This window comes from Delphinapterus leucas, chromosome 14 (assembly GCF_059928025.1).
Source record: "Delphinapterus leucas isolate spDelLeu-1000000601 "Yukka" chromosome 14, BTC_Dleu_Yukka2, whole genome shotgun sequence".
NCBI lineage: Eukaryota > Metazoa > Chordata > Mammalia > Artiodactyla > Monodontidae > Delphinapterus > Delphinapterus leucas.
This window is the reverse complement of record NC_143142.1, coordinates 73707818-73725026: the sequence shown is the minus strand read 5'-3', so window position 1 is coordinate 73725026 and position 17209 is coordinate 73707818. Positions and strand designations below refer to the sequence as shown.

The 17209-nt window shown below is 43.4% G+C and overlaps 1 protein-coding gene across 3 annotated transcripts in view; it reads left to right on the top strand.

Annotated features, from left to right (window-relative positions):
• Positions 1-17209, top strand: part of ALPK2 (alpha kinase 2) — a 159792-nt gene that overhangs the window by 59309 nt on the left and 83274 nt on the right. For all 3 annotated transcript variants that reach the window (XM_022584377.2, XM_022584376.2, XM_022584378.3), the window contains exon 4: positions 8347-10102. In XM_022584377.2, the coding sequence (XP_022440085.2) occupies positions 8726-10102 (1377 nt within the window). In that variant the 5' untranslated portion in view covers positions 8347-8725. The remainder of the gene's footprint in view (positions 1-8346; positions 10103-17209) is intronic.

The following is a 17209-nucleotide window of genomic DNA, read 5'->3' as shown; positions in this document are numbered from 1 at the left end:
CACATGCTGCTCCCTGCTTAATACCTGAAAGTCTTATCTCTCAGCAAAATTGGTAGCTCCCCCAGGGAAGGAAACAAGTCTTTTTCCACCCATTTTTTCTCTCCCTTTTCAAGTCCCACGCAGTGTGCCGGGCATGTGTGGTCGTAGGTCCAACAGGACACATGGGAGGATGGGGTGTTCCTGCTTAGCAGGGGCCTCAGGAGAGTGGGAGCATACCTTCCTCACCCTGGTACCCTGTGCAGTGTGGTGAGCATCTCACAGAATGATTTCCACTCTTCCCTAAATGACTGCTCTGATCTGCTTCCCAGTGAATTGGAGCCTGAGGTCCAAACCCTTCAGTCTGGGATGGAAAATCGTTCACCCTCTGGGCCCCGCCCACCTCCTGGTGGGCGACTCTTCGTCCTCACTGGCCTGGGTCCACCCCACTTTCTGCCTGTGGTTTGGCGTAAATATTAATTGCATCCCTCCTCACTCTCTAAAGCGTCCTGCTTCAACAGTAAATCATGCAGTTGCCCTAACTTTCAGCTCAGCACTCCGCCGGCTTCCAAATGAAGCATGGTTTGTTGTTTTCCGCGAGGGCCCAGAGCTTTCTCACCTCCTCTCACCTTTGGCCGTTCCTTCCGCCCGGAGTGATCAGCCCCCTTCCCAACCTCAGGCGTGTACCAGCTTTCCTGCCAGAATCCCACTGTGTATTTCCTAGACCTGCTTCAGCTTTCAAGTTCCCAGGACACCATTATTATGTGCCAGCCCCCCAAATTTCTATAATTGGTCTGATTTTTAATGGTTAGCACGTACTGTCCTGTACTGGAGCTGCTTATATAGACACCTCGTTTCCCTTATTGGATGGGGAGCTCCTGAGGCGGGCCTAGGAATTTAACAACTTTATCCATACAGCAGCTAACTCAGTGCCTTACACGTGGGAGATATTTCTTCTTTTTTTTAGTTGTGTAACTTAAGAGAGTCACATCTTCTTTGGATCTCAGTTCCAAAATCTGTAAAATAAATCATCTCTGTATCAGTCAGGGTCTAACCAGAAAGACAGCAACCAAGCATTAAATGCAGGGTTACACAGGTGATGGAGCCAAACAGGCGGACATATTCCCATATCCTTCACACTATTTCTGGTTGCTAGTCTGTTCCAGCTATTTGTCTGTTCTTATGGTCGTAATCTCTGTGTGTGTGTGTGTGTGTGTGTGTGTGTGTGTGTGCTAGTAGTGGTGTAGTATAGTGAGGACAGAGATCTTATAATACTGTTCATTTTTTTTTTTTTTTTGCGGTACGCGGGCCTCTCACTGCTGTGGCCTCTCCCGTCGCGGAACACAGGCTCCGGACGCGCAGGCTCAGCAGCCATGGCTCACGGGCCCAGCCGCTCCGCGGCATGTGGGATCCTCCCGGACCGGGGCACGAACCCGTGTCCCCTGCATCGGCAGGCGGACTCTGAACCACTGCGCCACCAGGGAAGCCCCTGTTCATTTTTATTAGGGGAATTTGCAGCTAAAATCCCTAGCTGCAAATTTGTTTTGCATTTGTTTTCCTTTTGATCAATTTCTTGAACCTAATATGGTTTTTGACAGTTTTGTCCAGTTTCATAGTTGCTATTGGAAAAGGGGATTTACTAACTTCTTCCTCTGCCATATCTGGAAGTCCCCATATTCATTGATTTTTGAGTGTTGATCCAGCCTTGTTTTTCTCAGATAACCTCACTTATTTAGAATGTATACATTTTTCTAAATATTGTGGATTCGGCTGGCTAATATTTTTAAGGACTTTTGCTGATATTGGGCAGCGAGGTCCCCCAGAGATTAGCATCAGCAGGAAGCCACCATCTCCTATCTGCAGAGACAAAGGGAGGCGGCAGGGCTACCAGTTCCAGATGGGCCTGTCCTGTAGGACCTGGAGCTACAAGGAGGGTAAAAATGCCTGCTAGAAATGCCACCTGAAGCTGGCTTCTCATGTCTTCCCACCCTCCCATCTCCTGCCTTCTTTTGGTCAAATGCAGCAGAAAGCTGGTGGTCCTGGGAGCTGGGGAGATGCAGCCTCCAGGGGCCAGCTCTGTGATACAGAGCAAAAGAGGGGACGCGGTGGGCAGAGTGGGTGGGAGGTAGGCAGTCCCTGGAGCAGCACGGCCCAAAGGACCCCTTCAGCTCTCCAGGTGTGCGGCTCAGTACATCTGTCGGATAAATAACTAAATAAATTGGTACATGTACAAGGAATCTCCTCATCAGGTTTGAAATATGTCCAGCTGCTTATGGAAAATTTCAAGAAATTCTGTGTGTTTCTAGTGTTGGAATTCTTCCATCTGTATAATAAATATAGCTTTGGGGCATATAAGGGGCTTGCTTATTCCTTTAGTTATTCTGAATAAGTCATTTTATAAAATGGATAGCAGCAGATAGGCAAGTCATAAAATACAGACACTTAGTGTCAGAAAATATTATGACCCTCACCAGGTGCTATGACTGCATAGAGGACGAGGATGTCATCATGTAAGCATTTATTGAGCCCAGCCTCTCCCTTTCATGCTGCACGGCCAGGCATGGCTCAGGGAGGGGGCGGGGAGACACTGCAGACTGCTTGTTCCCAGATCTTGTTTTCTTCCACTGGAAGGTGGAATACGTAATAAAATAGAATAATATCTGAAATTCAGAGAGGATTCCAAATCTTACCTCTAGCCAGTAGTTTCAGCTTCCACTCCTATGAACTCTGTCTTCAGGGCTCCTGGCCAGATTGCACAGTTTGAGCGTCAGCAATTTTAACATTGTTGGGAGAGTTTTTTGGGGAGCAGGCAAATGACCTCCAGGAGACAAGAGGGGAAAGGAGCAGCGACAGGAGCTGGGCTAATCTACTTTTCAGTCCACATGGGGAGTAGTAACTTATTTTATTTGTGCCAGTGGAATCATGAATAAATAAATGGATGAAATAATGCATTTGAAAACACAACACCCTTAGGGGATGATGCCGGTGATGGTGATGCTGATGGTGACTGAAGTATAGGGATTTAAAAGTGTATCCGGCAAGATGGGAATAAAGACACAGACCTACTAGAGAATGGACTTGAGGACATGGGGAGGGGGAAGGGTGAGGTGGGACGAAGTGAGAGAGTGGCATGGACATATATACACTACCAAATGTAAAACAGATAGCTAGTGGGAAGCAGCCACATGGCACAGGGAGATCAGCTCGGTGCTTTGTGACCACCTAGAGGGGTGGGATAGGGAGGGTGGGAGGGAGATGCAAGAGGGAGGGGATATGGGGATATATGTGTATGTATAACTGATTCACTTTGTTATAAAGCAGAAACTAACACACCATTGTAAAGCAATTATACTCCAATAAAGATGTTTAAAAAAATAAAATAAAATAAAAGCATATCCGCTTGGATAGGTCTTTTGCACTGGTAGCTAAAGAAAAAAATGATTCCATGCCTTTAATTGCACTTGTTACATTCTGTTCCCCAACCCCTGTCTCCCTGTTCTTATTTTACAGCGTTATTAGTCCTATGGATACTTGTCCTAGGCTCTTAGTTCTCACTCACATTTACAACACTTGCTCACAAGGCACAAAACCATCCTGAGTTGGTGCGATCCCAAGGAACTTCTAGAATTAGCGCCCCTCCCCGCCTCCTGCCACCCCACCTCCACCCCAGCATGGATGGAAACCAGGCTCCTCCTTCCCAGGTCAACGTTCGGGTTAGCCCATTGTTTGCCACGATTGTTATCCACTGCTGCAGGCAGCCATGATGTTAAATTATCGCCTCTGAATTTTTTGGACAAATGCCCTCAGGGAAAATACTGTTCATGCTGGGTGAGCTCTGAATCAGGTCACAGAAAGACAGTCTCATGAGTGAGGTCTTCCAGGAAAGCACGAGACAGGTCAAATCGTGATGATTCCCTGGGAATGGGGCTTTGGAGTTGCTCCAACCCCATTCTGCTTCCTTCAGTGGCTGCCAGGCTGCTAATTTTCACTGTGATTGTGGGCTCTTGGTTCCCGAGACTACCATGGAACTAGGGATGGGGGGGAGAGGACTAGGGCAAGTTAAACTGCAAAAAACTCACTGTTCTTACTGAGATTCAGCCTTTTTTTGTTGAATAAATGCTACCTACATGGCCTTTGGCTGACGTTTAGAGCTCTGAAAAAGTTGATTCAGACAAATTTCGCCAGTGTTCTTGTTGCTTTTATAAAGGAGGAAACTTCCAGGCGTCCTTATTTCACAGTTTTTGCTGATGCCCTCCATCTTCCACCTCTACCATGCCATTTAGCACAGAATTGACTTACGTCATTATGATAAGTGAATATTTATATTATTTTCTTAATTTAGAAATTTGGAAAACTTTTATCCTTTGTTATAAGCTTGATAGTTTCCCAATAGTTCAAAATTGTTCTTATACAATCAGTAGTAATATTAAGGAATGGGAATCTTAAAAATATTGTATATTGAACCATATTAATATTTGGAGATCTTATGAACCAAGTTTTTCCAAATGACTAATACGTGATGTTACAAAATCATACATGGGTTAGAGAGGTATGTAAAATACAATGCAGACCAATGGATTCTATGTAACAAGTATGAAAAATTCACTGGTATGGTTTCAGATTCCACATTGCAACTAATCTTTGTGTAGTATCAAAGAGGTTATCTGCAATCATATGAAAAGACCATTAGAATACTGCTTCCTTTTCCAACTACATATCTGTGTGAGGACAGATTTTCCTCATAATACTTCGACCCAAACAATGTGGTGTATCACACTGAAAACAGAAGCAGATACAAAAATCCAGCTGTTTCCTATTAAGCCACATGAAAAAATGTAAAGCAGTACCACTCTTCCAATTTTACTTTGTTTTGGAAAAATATGGGTATTTTTCATAAAAATATGTTATTTATGCAAACATGTAATGAGTTAATTTTTGTTATTTTTGAAGGGATAAACAAATGTTTTTGATTTTTCTCAGTTTTAATTTTAATATGGTCAACATTGATGGATATAACCTCCATAAACAAACGTTCTTTAAGTGTTCAATTATTTTTGAGGGTTTGAAGGGGTCCTGCTGCCAAAATGTTTGAGAACCTCTGGTTTAGGCTAATTCCAGAAGGTTCAAGCTCAGAAGAAGCTCCATCTACTTAAGGTCACATGCATCCCTTTTTCTCTGATATGGAAATGTTTAACTTAGAAAGAACCTAGAGTATTCAGGCAAGATTTTCACAGCAAAGTGGAAGAAGGCTGCTGTCTCCTTCAGGCAAAAGGAAAGGTATGCAAGGAGAGAATGCAATTAATTGTTCAGGGAAATTCTTCCAGGATGGTTTTGCATTCCTGTCAAATCACTGTGGGGCACACTCTGCCAGCATCTTGCAAAGATTCTAAACCCCGATGCTACGTTCATACCATTTCAGCAGGTACCACTGAAGTCCCTTTTTTGAACTCCCTTTGTCCTCCTGGACTGCACCGTACAGCTTGGCACAGAACTGACCCACAAAATCCTCTGAGAAATTTGCAGTATCTCCCCCCGGTAGATTTTTAGTCATTTTAGGGCTGGACATGATGTCTCCCCCGTCTCCCTGACCCTTCTTCAGCTCTTACCATCATATTGGTTCATACTCTTGTTGTCAGTTGACCCATCAAGATGAAAACTTAGAATAGAAAGATTTTATTTGCAAATATGATCTCTCTCTACACGCTATCATTTCCCTTCTCTGAATGTCCGTTTTCTAACAGGATTCACAGAGCCAAGCAACAGAGTCAGAGGCTCTGGTTTCCTATCCGAGCTCCACCACTTACCTACTTTGTCACTTTGGGGAAATGGCTCCTTGGAGCCTCAGTTTTGCAGACAGGGAGCAGCTAGCACACTGTATAATAGAGGAGGTATTCAGCAAAGGCTGGGTTCCTTGCCCCATTTTCTCCACCTCCTTGTTAGGATGTTTAGAGATAATTATTAGGGCATGCCAACCGCAAACCATAACTCTCTCAAAGGCACTCATTAGCCAGTGAGAAGTTAATTATACTTAATCCAGTTCCTTTTCCTCTTTAATGTACTCAGGATGACTTGTAAATCTTATATCAGCTAAAACACACGTTCCATAAAGTCCCACATTACTAAATCATAACATTTCCCGACCTGTTAATATAGTCATTCAGAAGTTAATATATTTAATTCATTTATCTTCTCCATATTTTTCTCAACTTTGTTTCGTTTCCCATCCTTGATTCTGGAGAATCATCTCTATTTCCTCCTTTATTGCTTTCTTACCTGGTCCTTTGTGCCTCTTGGTCTTATTTTCCTCTCTTCCTTTTCCTTCTTCCCACGCAAGTTATAGTACCTTCAGGATAACTGGTTTGTCCAGCAGAGGGACCATGGCCTGGATAAATCAGGAAGTCACAATTACTTGGGATTTTCTAGTAGCCCATGGTGCTGTTTTACACCCCTTGTAAGCTCTCGACTGAGGCCAGATCTCCAAGAGCTAATCAAAAAGAGGCATGAAGGGAATGACGTGGGCAATGTGAAACTCATGCAAAAGTCATTTTCTCTTCATGCCTCCCTCAGCTTTAATTGAAGAGACCTAAGCCTAATTAATGGTGATGAGGATGAGGGTGGATCAAGGACAATTTGTAGCAGAATGCATCTGGGAACTTGAAAAGTAAATTCTTAGGCCCTTTACTCAGATTCTGATTCAAGAATTTTGAATGGAGTTCCCTGATAATTCTTCTGCATACTTCTTGAGAACCAGCGATAACCTGGTCTTAGCACTGCCTCATCCTTTCTTTTTTTTTTTATTAAGTTATGTTTGACCTACAACACTGTGTAAGTTGAAGGTGTACAATATATTGATTTGATACGTTTATATTGCAATATGACTACCATAGTAGCGTTAGCTAATACCTCTCTCACATCACGTAATTATCATTTTAGCACTTTTACATTCTTACAGAGTACATGTGGCATAAAATTTCTGCTTTACAAAGTCCCTTCACATTGATTTTTTTTTTTCATTTGAACCTCAGAATAACTTTGTGAAATAGACAGGAGCAGGTACTGTTTCCCCTGGAAATTTGCCCTAAATTTTAGTCTCCCCAGGCTGTTGGTCAGGGCAAATCCAGAGATTAGCTTTGGGTCAGGCTTGGCCAACCTCGGCCACCCCTGAATGTCTTCTACTTGGGAACCAAGTTACCAAAAGAAACAAGGTATTAATAAAATTGGAATCAGTCTATGATTTCTGAAAATGAGGCCTATGTGAGCAGGCACCCAACGACTGAGGGCTTACGAGCACATGAGCTCAGGAGACAATGAGGTCCCTCCAGTAAGGAAGAGAGAGGATAAGGAAGACGGTGTCCCATAGCTGTAAGCGTCTAACACTGACCCTCCTGGGTTAGATATTTGTGCATCTTTTACATGCACCAGTCAGTAAAGATCTGAGCATCATCTCTAAGTCTGAGCCAGACCCTCAGCTCCTGCCTTCTGAAAGTGGTTGCCTCTGAGCTGGATAATACATAGCGTGAGATCAGCAGTGTTACAATTACAATGAGGTCAAATGAGATAAATAAGAATGCAAATATAAAGCAAGTATAACAAGTTTTTATTGGGACTGCAGAGCCTGGATAAGGGTCTTAATGGTAAAGGTCAGCAAAGCAGGTCAGGCTCCAGGCTCCATGTGGCTCCAGTCAAGAAAGGGAGGAGCCACCGAGCACCATCCCTCATGGAGCAGGGAGGGAGAGCAGGTTTGGTGTGATCCAGGATTCGGTTTCTTCCCTGCTGGGCCAAAGCCAAACACCTGGCGGGTCTTGGTCAGGATGGCATGTGGACATTGGTTTCCAACCAGAGGGGTTCATGGCTGTGATTTAGGCTTTAGAATCATGTTAAATTAAAGAGGAAATGGCACTATGCTTCATACACATAGTCCTAGTATGGTATCATCTATACAGCCTCCTGGCAAGAACCATGCCTTCTTAGCATGGTCTTAAAAAAGAGTTACTGCTTATACTATTCCACTACAGGAGTTAGAGTACTTTAGTTATTTGTGTATAATACCTTACTCCAGAAAGTAATGCTTTTTCAAACTCCCATAACATAGAATGACTTAAAATAAAAGGAGAGAAGACGAAACTAGAATATAAAACGTTTCTCCATTCATCTGAGTAATTCATAGCATTTTCAGTTTGGGGTAAGATCGTGAAGAGTCTTAAGGGAAACTGCTGAGCATCTCAGCCAGTTGCCTCTGACCACAAACCCCTTCCTAGGGGAACCACAGATCTCCTTGAGTGTGCAGGAAAACCATGGTCATTTTCTGTGTGTGCCATGAGGCAAGAAATGTAGGCATGCAAACTTACCTGTATCTTCTCTTCATCCTAGCCGTACCCAAAATGACGCTGCTATTTATCAAATCTCTGCTAAAAACTGTTTGGGGATGATCTGCTGCTCTGCAGTGAAGATCCATTGAAGTGGATCTTCAATCCACGGAAGCGGAGTGTCCGTCAGAGAATCAACAGCTCTCTCTTAACCCGAAAGATGACAGGAACACAGTTTGCAAACATGAGACCTATGAGCAGGAAAGCACACATCAAATTGATGAGAAGGAGCATCCTATAAGGAAGAAGAAAGTATTGCCTCGGGTCCTCCCGCATCAGCTGACTCCCCCTCCTCCAAATTCAGTGGTGTGTGTTCACTCCAGCTGTTGGCTGATAATGACCTTGGTACATCCAGTTCTGAAAATCCCTTGGATGTTAAAGACATGAGGCAAACTGAAGAGGCTCGTGATCCCGATAACACAGAGGACGTTGCAGAGGGGTTGCTTTGTTCTAATTCAAGTAATATTCCCTATAAACAAGATGTGTGTGGCCACAGGACAGTGCATTCCAAACTGTCAAGGTTAATGGATGGTGCCTTAGACACTAATGGCCCTAATGAAGAAGTCTTCAACTCTAGTCATCAAAATCCCACAGTACAGAAATACATCAGCTTTAGCCTACCGCTGATGGAGGCAGCCTCATCCACTTCCCCAGGTGACAGGGCCACGAGCAACAAGCCTGTCAGCTGCCCGGCTTCCAGCACAGACTTTGACAGTGATTATGAGCTCTGCTCAGAGATAACCCTAACCTACGCCGAGGAGTTTTCAGACAATGACCTGGAGTATCTGGAATGTTCCGACGTCATGACAGATCACTCTAATGCAATTTGGCAAAGGGACCTGCAGGGGACTGAGCGTGTTTTTTTATTAGAAAGCGATGATGAAGAGATGGAATTCAGTGAGTGTTGCCTGGGTGGATGTGAGCATTTCCTCAGTGAAATGGGCTGTGAGCCCCTGGTGTCGGATGACACCGGGCCTATGGATGCCACCGCTGGCCTCTGTGGTTATCACTCACCATCCCAAGAAGTGGAGGTACAGAGCAGCCTAGCCTCCATGCACAGTGCCTCATCCCCGCAGACAGGGATGACCCTGCCTGTGGGACCTCACCAGGATGGAACGTCTATGGTGACAGACCAGGGGAGATGTAAACCACCCACTGCTCCTGAAGCTACTGAAGATGGCTATCCAGGAATTCAAGGGGAAACCAGAGACGGCCACCAGGCAAGAAAGGAATTTGCCAGTGACAATCTGCTAAACATGGATAAAGCAGTAACAGAGAGAGAGAGGAAGCACTTATCTGGTGAGTTAGGAAAATCAGGGATGAACCAGTGTTTGGAGACTGTGGCTGAGAAAAGAGTAGGGGGAAAAGACTTATTGAGCCGGACGGGCTCAGAGAAACCTGCCAGGACGAGGCGACCGGGGATTAAGGGAAAAGCCAAGAAGCTGAACCCCAACCTGGAAGAAAGGGCAACAGAAGCCTCCCTGAATCGCCTGTATCCCAGAGGACCTGTTAAGCACCCATTAACCCCAAGTGACAAAAGAGAGAGTTCCCATGCCAAAGCAGAAGCGACTGGTTTGAATTCCCAGTTCCATGCAGGAGGCTGTGCTATTCCAACCCAAGCAGAGCAAGAAGCAAAAATCCTGCAGACTCCACCAAGCTCACTCTCCAAAGAAGGGAACTTGGACTTGCAGGGAAAAGGAGTGTGGGTTAAAAACGTACTTGAAACAAGCAGGATTCCAGACTGGAGTGATCATCCTCAGGTAAGACTCCTCTTTTAAAAAATTATAAGCGAAAATGTATTTGTGCATGTGCACGTGTGTGTATGTCCCTTCCCTTCACATTCACAATTGCAGTTCCACAATGTACATCAAAATGGTTCTTCCAGTACCATCAGGGTACTTGTGAATGACAGGGGCTGCTGCTGGGAAGGAAATCTGGTTTTGAATAAAGGCCCAGATAAACCCTAAGCCATCCTAATTATAGCAAAAGACAGATAGAAGTAAGAGGCACTAATAGGATTCTGGACAGCTGGAAAAAGAAATTTGATATTTTGTCACTGCATGTGTTTTACCAGGCAATGTCGCTATTTAGAAAGTTTTTAAGCAAATGTTTTGGGTGTAGCTTGTAAAAAAAAAAAAACCAAAACATTCTTTTTAGTAATGTTTTGGGGCAGTTTGAAAACTGGTAAGTGCTGGCTTTTATCAGAATTCGTAGTATGGATGAAAGATTTCTGTGTGTCTAAATGATTTGCAGAATTCACTTGATGCTGGAGAAAGTAGATAAAGTAGATTTTGCTGTGCTCAAAAATCAGAGTAGGTTTTTGAATGAATGTCTGTTTTATTTTATTTTTCTTAGACCACAAAGTATTAAAGAGGCTAAGAAAACACAACAGGAAGCCAAAAAAAAAAAAGTTTTACTCTATTACTGATGTGGGGGTGTATTTGAAAAAGATGCAGTTGAATTAATGGGAATAATTAATGTACAAATGTTATGCTTGATATATGAACTTATTATATTTATAATTTTAAAGGGTTCCAAATGGGCTTTGAACTGATGCTATGCTATGACCAAGATTTGGTTTTTGGAAATAAATACCTAAGAAAAGTTATTTATCAATTATTTTTACTCAGCCTCTGTTCTCCCTTCTCCCAACTTTGTGGTTGGGACCTAGTATTGTTTTTATAGAAGACTAGATATACTCCAAAGAAAATTAAGTATTCCCAAATGCATTCAAAGTTATTGAACTCCCTTTGTGTAAAAGTAAAAATTTAATATATTGATTTCTAAAGACCCAGTCATAAAATAGCCTAAAAAATCTAAAAATCTCCAGATCCCGGGTAGTTTTTTTCCTGAGCAAATTGTTCTGTTCCACGGGCCAAATTAGCTGTATAAAGGTCACATCTATAATTTACTTCTTTGCAGGAGTGCCAGCTTTATCCTTTTTCGTTGTTTAACACACCAATGACCACAGATTCATGCCCAAGAGGAGTTTATGGAGGCGGTTTGGCCAAAAAGTAATACAAAATTAAGTTATAATGTAAATTTTTCCATGTCAATAACTATAGCATTTCCCTTTCTACTCATAAAATGCTCTTCCTGACTCAGCTAAGTGTCTTTTCACAGTCGTTTATCCATGTTGAGCGTTTCACTGGGCAAATTACTTCAATTATTAAAGGTTGAGTGTGGAGCAAGGGGAAGGGGGGAGCAAAGTGGCCCAAAAAAAGTAAGTGAAGGAGAGGGGGCTATTGACAATGTTAGTTTTAGACCCATCACTGTGGGAGGCAATGCCTATCTCCCTCAGCTGCCAAAAGTTGAGAGGCGCTCAAGGAAGGAGCCCCCTTTGTCATCCTGAATTCTGAGATGGAGAGCCCTGGGGACCAGGAAGCTCACTTGTTTCCTGGCAACGCAGTGAAATAGAAGGGGCGGTCCCTGGGACACTCTTGTCTCTGCCAAACTTCTAATGGGACTCTTGCTCACACAGTCACACATTCATGGATGCACACCTACCTTGCCAGCTATCAGCTCAAGGTCCCATCTGTGGTTTCACACATGACCAAGGCAATTATCTCAGGACACTGAACATGAATTTTTAGAAAGCTTGCATTCTGCAGATAGAGGGGCCATTTCTCACTCTGCTGTTCACAGTAGCAGAGTCGACCTCTCACTCAAGGAACAATGTGAGTAGAAGCTATATATTAAGTAGTTCCGTGTAGCCCCAAGTTAGAAATAGGGTCTCTGTACCTGTGGCATTTATTGACCCTTAACTAAAGCAGGAACGTTCTGCCACAGGTATAGTGGCATAGTGAGTGCAGATTTCTTTTACCCATGCAAAAAGTTACTCTCTAACTGTAGGAGATGTCTGTATTTCTTACACATGTACGCAGCATAGCCAAATTTACAGGAAATGGCTAAATATCATTGCAAATGTGACACCAAAGCATTAGGGGGTCATTGGGAACTAAATCAAATTTTTTATAATATTGCTAAAAAAAAAAAAAAAACCAGCCCAAGATTGGTGAATCTTTCCATAACTAAGTCAAAAGACATTTAAAATATTTATTCTCAGACATCTGAGGCTCGTGGGAACTTAAAATTTGAAATGGTTAAAAATCCTTGGTTGAAGGTAACATTAATAAATTTGCCCTCTCCTGACTCTTGCCTGATTCACTTCCTTGAAGGTGACTAGCAGTAGAAACAGTGACCAGCATCTTATCTTTTAGTATTTTCTCTTCATCTGTGTATTGCTTTTAGCATGCTGAGAAAAATTCCATATCTCTAATATCTCTAATTCAAGAACAAGGCAAACGTGTAGACTAAACTGAATCCAGGAGTCCTTACTTGCTGTCTTCCTTTCCCACTCTAACAAGGCAAAGCATCTTGTTCTGATTTGTCTTGAAATAGTACTTACCCAGGCTAAGACTGAAAAGCCCCCAGTTGCTCTACATTTATGGAAGATTCCTAAATTAATCCCAGTTTGGGAGTGGAAAACGGAAAGGGTACCCCAGGCTAACTTGAATCATCTTCAAGGGTCACACTGCCAATCGTTCACCTTGGTTCTGATCTTGCTTTCTTGATCCAACTCAGAGGCAGGGCCGGCCAGTCTGCCCCTCTTAAGTTTCCCTGTAGCCACACTGGGGTAAGATCATCCTCACTCTTAAATCAGAAGTACTGTGTCTGTCCTTCTGCATAGCTGCCCAGCTTCACCCCAGAGAGATTTGCATTGCTCTTTGGGATCATGGGAACTCAAGTGTACGGTATGGAAATGTATTCTTAGGTTCTGATAGTTAAGAATCTTCCTGACCAGGAATCAGCATGAAGGGTGAGCTCCATGATGGTAGTGGATTTGGTCACTGTTTTGTTCACTGAAATGTCCCAAGTCCTTGGAATAGTACTGGTCACGTAATAGGCACTCAATAATTGAATGAGTAAATAGCCATATGGTACTAGATAACTAGATTGAGTCCTCTCCCTTTTTTTCTTGATGAGTCTGGCTAAAGGTTTGTCTATTTTGTGTATCTTCTCAAAGAACCAGCTTTTAGTTTCACTCATCTTTGCTATTGTTTTCTTCATCTCTATTTTATTTATTTCTGCTCTGATCTTTATGATTCCTTTCCTTCTACTAACTTTAGGTTTTGTTTGTTCTTCTTTCTCTAGTTGCTTTAGGTGTAAGGCTAGGTTGTTTGAGACTTTTGTTTCCTGAGGTAAGATTGTATTGCTATAAACTTCCCTCTTAGAACTGCTTTTGCTGTGAATTCCAGGTATAGTCATGTATGATTCTAATAATCATTGGTCTCAACTACTTTATGGCCTTCGTTGTCATAAGTACATTCCTTGGTTCCCCTCATATACCACCTTTCCACTAGGAAATTGCTACCCATTGCTCTTCTGGCCCTGGGGATGGATTGGTTTATGCTAAACTGACCACACTTTGCATTCGGCTTCCTTGTGAATGCTGGTAATTCAGATACAACCTTGGCCTTGTTGGTGGCTTATCAGCTCTCACAGATTGCTAACTAGATCCAGGAAGATCTTACCACATCCCCCTAGCATTCAAGACCTTCCACAATATTGCTTCTATTTACCTCTGAGAGGCAAAGCAGACGTACACACTGGCTACCTTATCTGGAAAAGGAAGACTTTTCTCAGAATGTGTTTTTTCCATCTTCTGGTCTGGAACGCCATCACTCAGCTTGTTGCTAGCTCAGCTCACCTACTCCTTCAAGGCCAAGGTGCAGGTCCTTCAAATTGTACTTCCCCTGAAGCACTTTCCTCATCCCTAACTATGATTTCTCCTTCCAGAGAAACAGCATGCTTGTCCTCATTCTTTGTATAGCGTGGTGAGCTCTGGACCTGAGTTTGGTTCCTGCCCTACTGCTTTCTGACTCTGTGCCCTGGGAAAAACTACTTAAGCTCTCCCAGCCCCAGTTTCCTCATCTAAAACATAATAATAACAATAATAATAACAACCACCACCACCTCACAGAGTGTTGTACGGATTAAATGCTCAGCACAGTACCTATTATGCAGTTAACATTTAATAAGTATTTTCATTTTTCAATTTATTATTTACCTTCTTAATCCATATGTCCTTTCTCCCCATATCAGCCTCCTTTTGGCTGGCTACAAGAGGATTTAATACCTTTTTTTAATTGAAATTTTTAATGAGATATTGTACGTGCACATATAGTTGTAAGAAATGAGACAGAGAGAGCGCTGTACACTGTGCCCAGCTTCCCCCGATGGTAACATTTGGCAAAACGGTAGCATAATTTTCACAACCAAGACATTGACATTGATACCATCTGTTGATCTTATTCAGATTTTCCCAGTTTTACTTGTGCTTCTGTATGTGTGTATGTATGTGTGTGTAGTAAGATCTATAGAAATGTGTCACTTGTGTAGGCTCATGTGACAAATGTGGTAGGAAAGTTCATTTAAGTGCAGCCGAGTAGCTAGACGGGCAGTGTAATAACACGGTACATGGCAGCTTGAAATGTGCATGGCCACCCAGTGACAGGCAGACACAGGTCTCCAGTAAAATTCTTTTAAAGCATAGGAAAATATAAGCTGATAATCTAAACCTTCTTGCAATACAGTTTTCATATCTGGGACAGAACAATCTGAGACCCGACTTCATCTGCATAATAAAATGCATCACCCCAAATAACAACTGTTAGCGCTGACTCAGGAAGGCGGATAAGCCAGCTCTCTGCTGATGATGGAAAGGGCCGAAGTTTATAATCACTCGTCTCTCAGAACGTGGCAGCCACGCCTCTTGTCAGCACTACTCCACGGCTGACCCAGGGAGTAACACAAACGTTTGTTTTGTTTTTAATCACAAAGCCCACTGTGCCACTTCTGCCTAAACCCGTTACCATCCTGGACCTGCGTGATTACTGCTCACTGCAGGTGTTGTTCTCAGTCGGTATTAAATAATCAACGGCCATCATGAAACAATCTGCAAACGGTAAGTGCTGGAGGGGGTGCGGAGAAAAGGGAACCCTCCTGCACTGCTGGTGGGAATGTGAATTGGTACAGCCACTATGGAGAACAGCATGGAGGTTCCTGAAAAAACTACAAATAGAACAACCATACGACCCAGCAATCCCACTACTGGGCATATACCCTGAGAAAACCATCATTCAAAAAGAATCATGTACCACAGTGTTCATTGCAGCTCTATTTACAATAGCCAGGACATGGAAGCAACCTAAACGCCCATCGACAGATGAATGGATAAAGAAGATGTGGCACATATATACAATGGAATATTAGTCAGCCATAAAAAGAAACGAAATTGAGTTATTTGTAGTGAGGTGGATGGACCTAGAGTCTGTCATACAGAGTGAAGTAAGTCAGAAAGAGAAAAACAAATACTGTATGCTAACATATATATATGGAATCTAAAAAAAAAAAAATGGTCATGAGGAGCCTAGGGGCAGGACGCGAATAAAGATGCAGACCTACTAGAGAATGGACTTGAGGATATGGGGAGGGGGAAGGGTAAGCTGGGACAAAGTGAGAGAGTGGCATGGATATATATACACTACCAAATGTAAAACTGATAGCTAGTGGGAAGCAGCCGCATAGCACAGGGAGATCAGCTCCGTGCTTTGTGACCACCTAGAGGGGTGGGATAGGGAGGGTGGGAGGGAGGGAGATGCAAGAGGGAAGAGATATGAGGGTATATGTATATGTATAGCTGATTCACTTTGTTATACAGCAGAAACTAACACACCATTGTAAAGCAATTATACTCCAATAACGATGTTAAAAAAAAAAAAAATCAACGGAAGCTCCTTAGTACCTACAGCCTTGCTACTCACCTTGTCTGCAGACCAGCTTGGCAGAATGCAAAATCTCAAGCCCCGCCCCAGTCTTGCTGAATCAGAATTTGCAATTTTAGCCCAATTCTTAGGAGATTTGAATGCACACTGAAGTTCCAAAAGTCCTGGTCTGCAGGAAGAGATCTTTCCCACTGAGACCCTAAGGCAATGGTCTCAACCCTGCTGTACCTGGGATCACCTGGGACCTTAAACCATTCTGATGCCTGAGTACCGCCCCCGTCCCTCACTCCCCCTACAAGATTCTGATGTAATTTGTCTGCAGTGTGGCTTGGGCACTGAGGGTTTTAAAAGCTCCCAAATGATTCTCTGAACTTCTAAGATTGAGAATCTTAGCTGTGCTTTAGAACCATCCCTGGTTTTCTAAATATACAGGTGCCCAAGCCCCAGCCCCAGAGGTCCTGATTTTGGTGGTTCTAAGGCCCTCAGGGAGTGGAATGCAAGTGTCACCCTGGGGGTTCCAGGTCCCACACCGGCAGAGCAGGGCCACCTTTCCTGAGAGGTTGTACCCCTCATGAAAGCGCTCCCTCAAGGATACTGGAGCCCCTTGCACCTGATTTTCTGCAGTCTTAGCCAAGGAACAAAGCGCCAGGTTATTCAATACTAGTTTTCAAATCAAGGTAGTGGGCGTTCTCCACGTGTAAGTTGTTTCTGCTCTGGTGCGGTATATGCATTCCCGCAACACCTCACATTCTGCAAAGTCACAGCTAATATATTAGGCCTTCTGGGGAAAATAGTATTCCCCGCAGGTTACTTCATAAACAGGCCATTTAAAAACTAGAGACAAAAGCAAAAAATGAATGCAAGAAGTTCACTTGGACCACCCAGGGAGGCGGCTCAGGTTGCCTGAGGGCCGCCACAGCAGAGATTAAACATACACAAGGTCATTGAGTGGAAGTGCTGGCAGCCCTTTAGTCAGAGCAGCTGGAGGCTGAGATGCGAAAACAGAAATGGGTCTCTGTGGAGCCGGCTGTGAAGCTGGGCCTGGGAGGTGCCACCTGCCTTCAAGTGACCCCGGCCTGG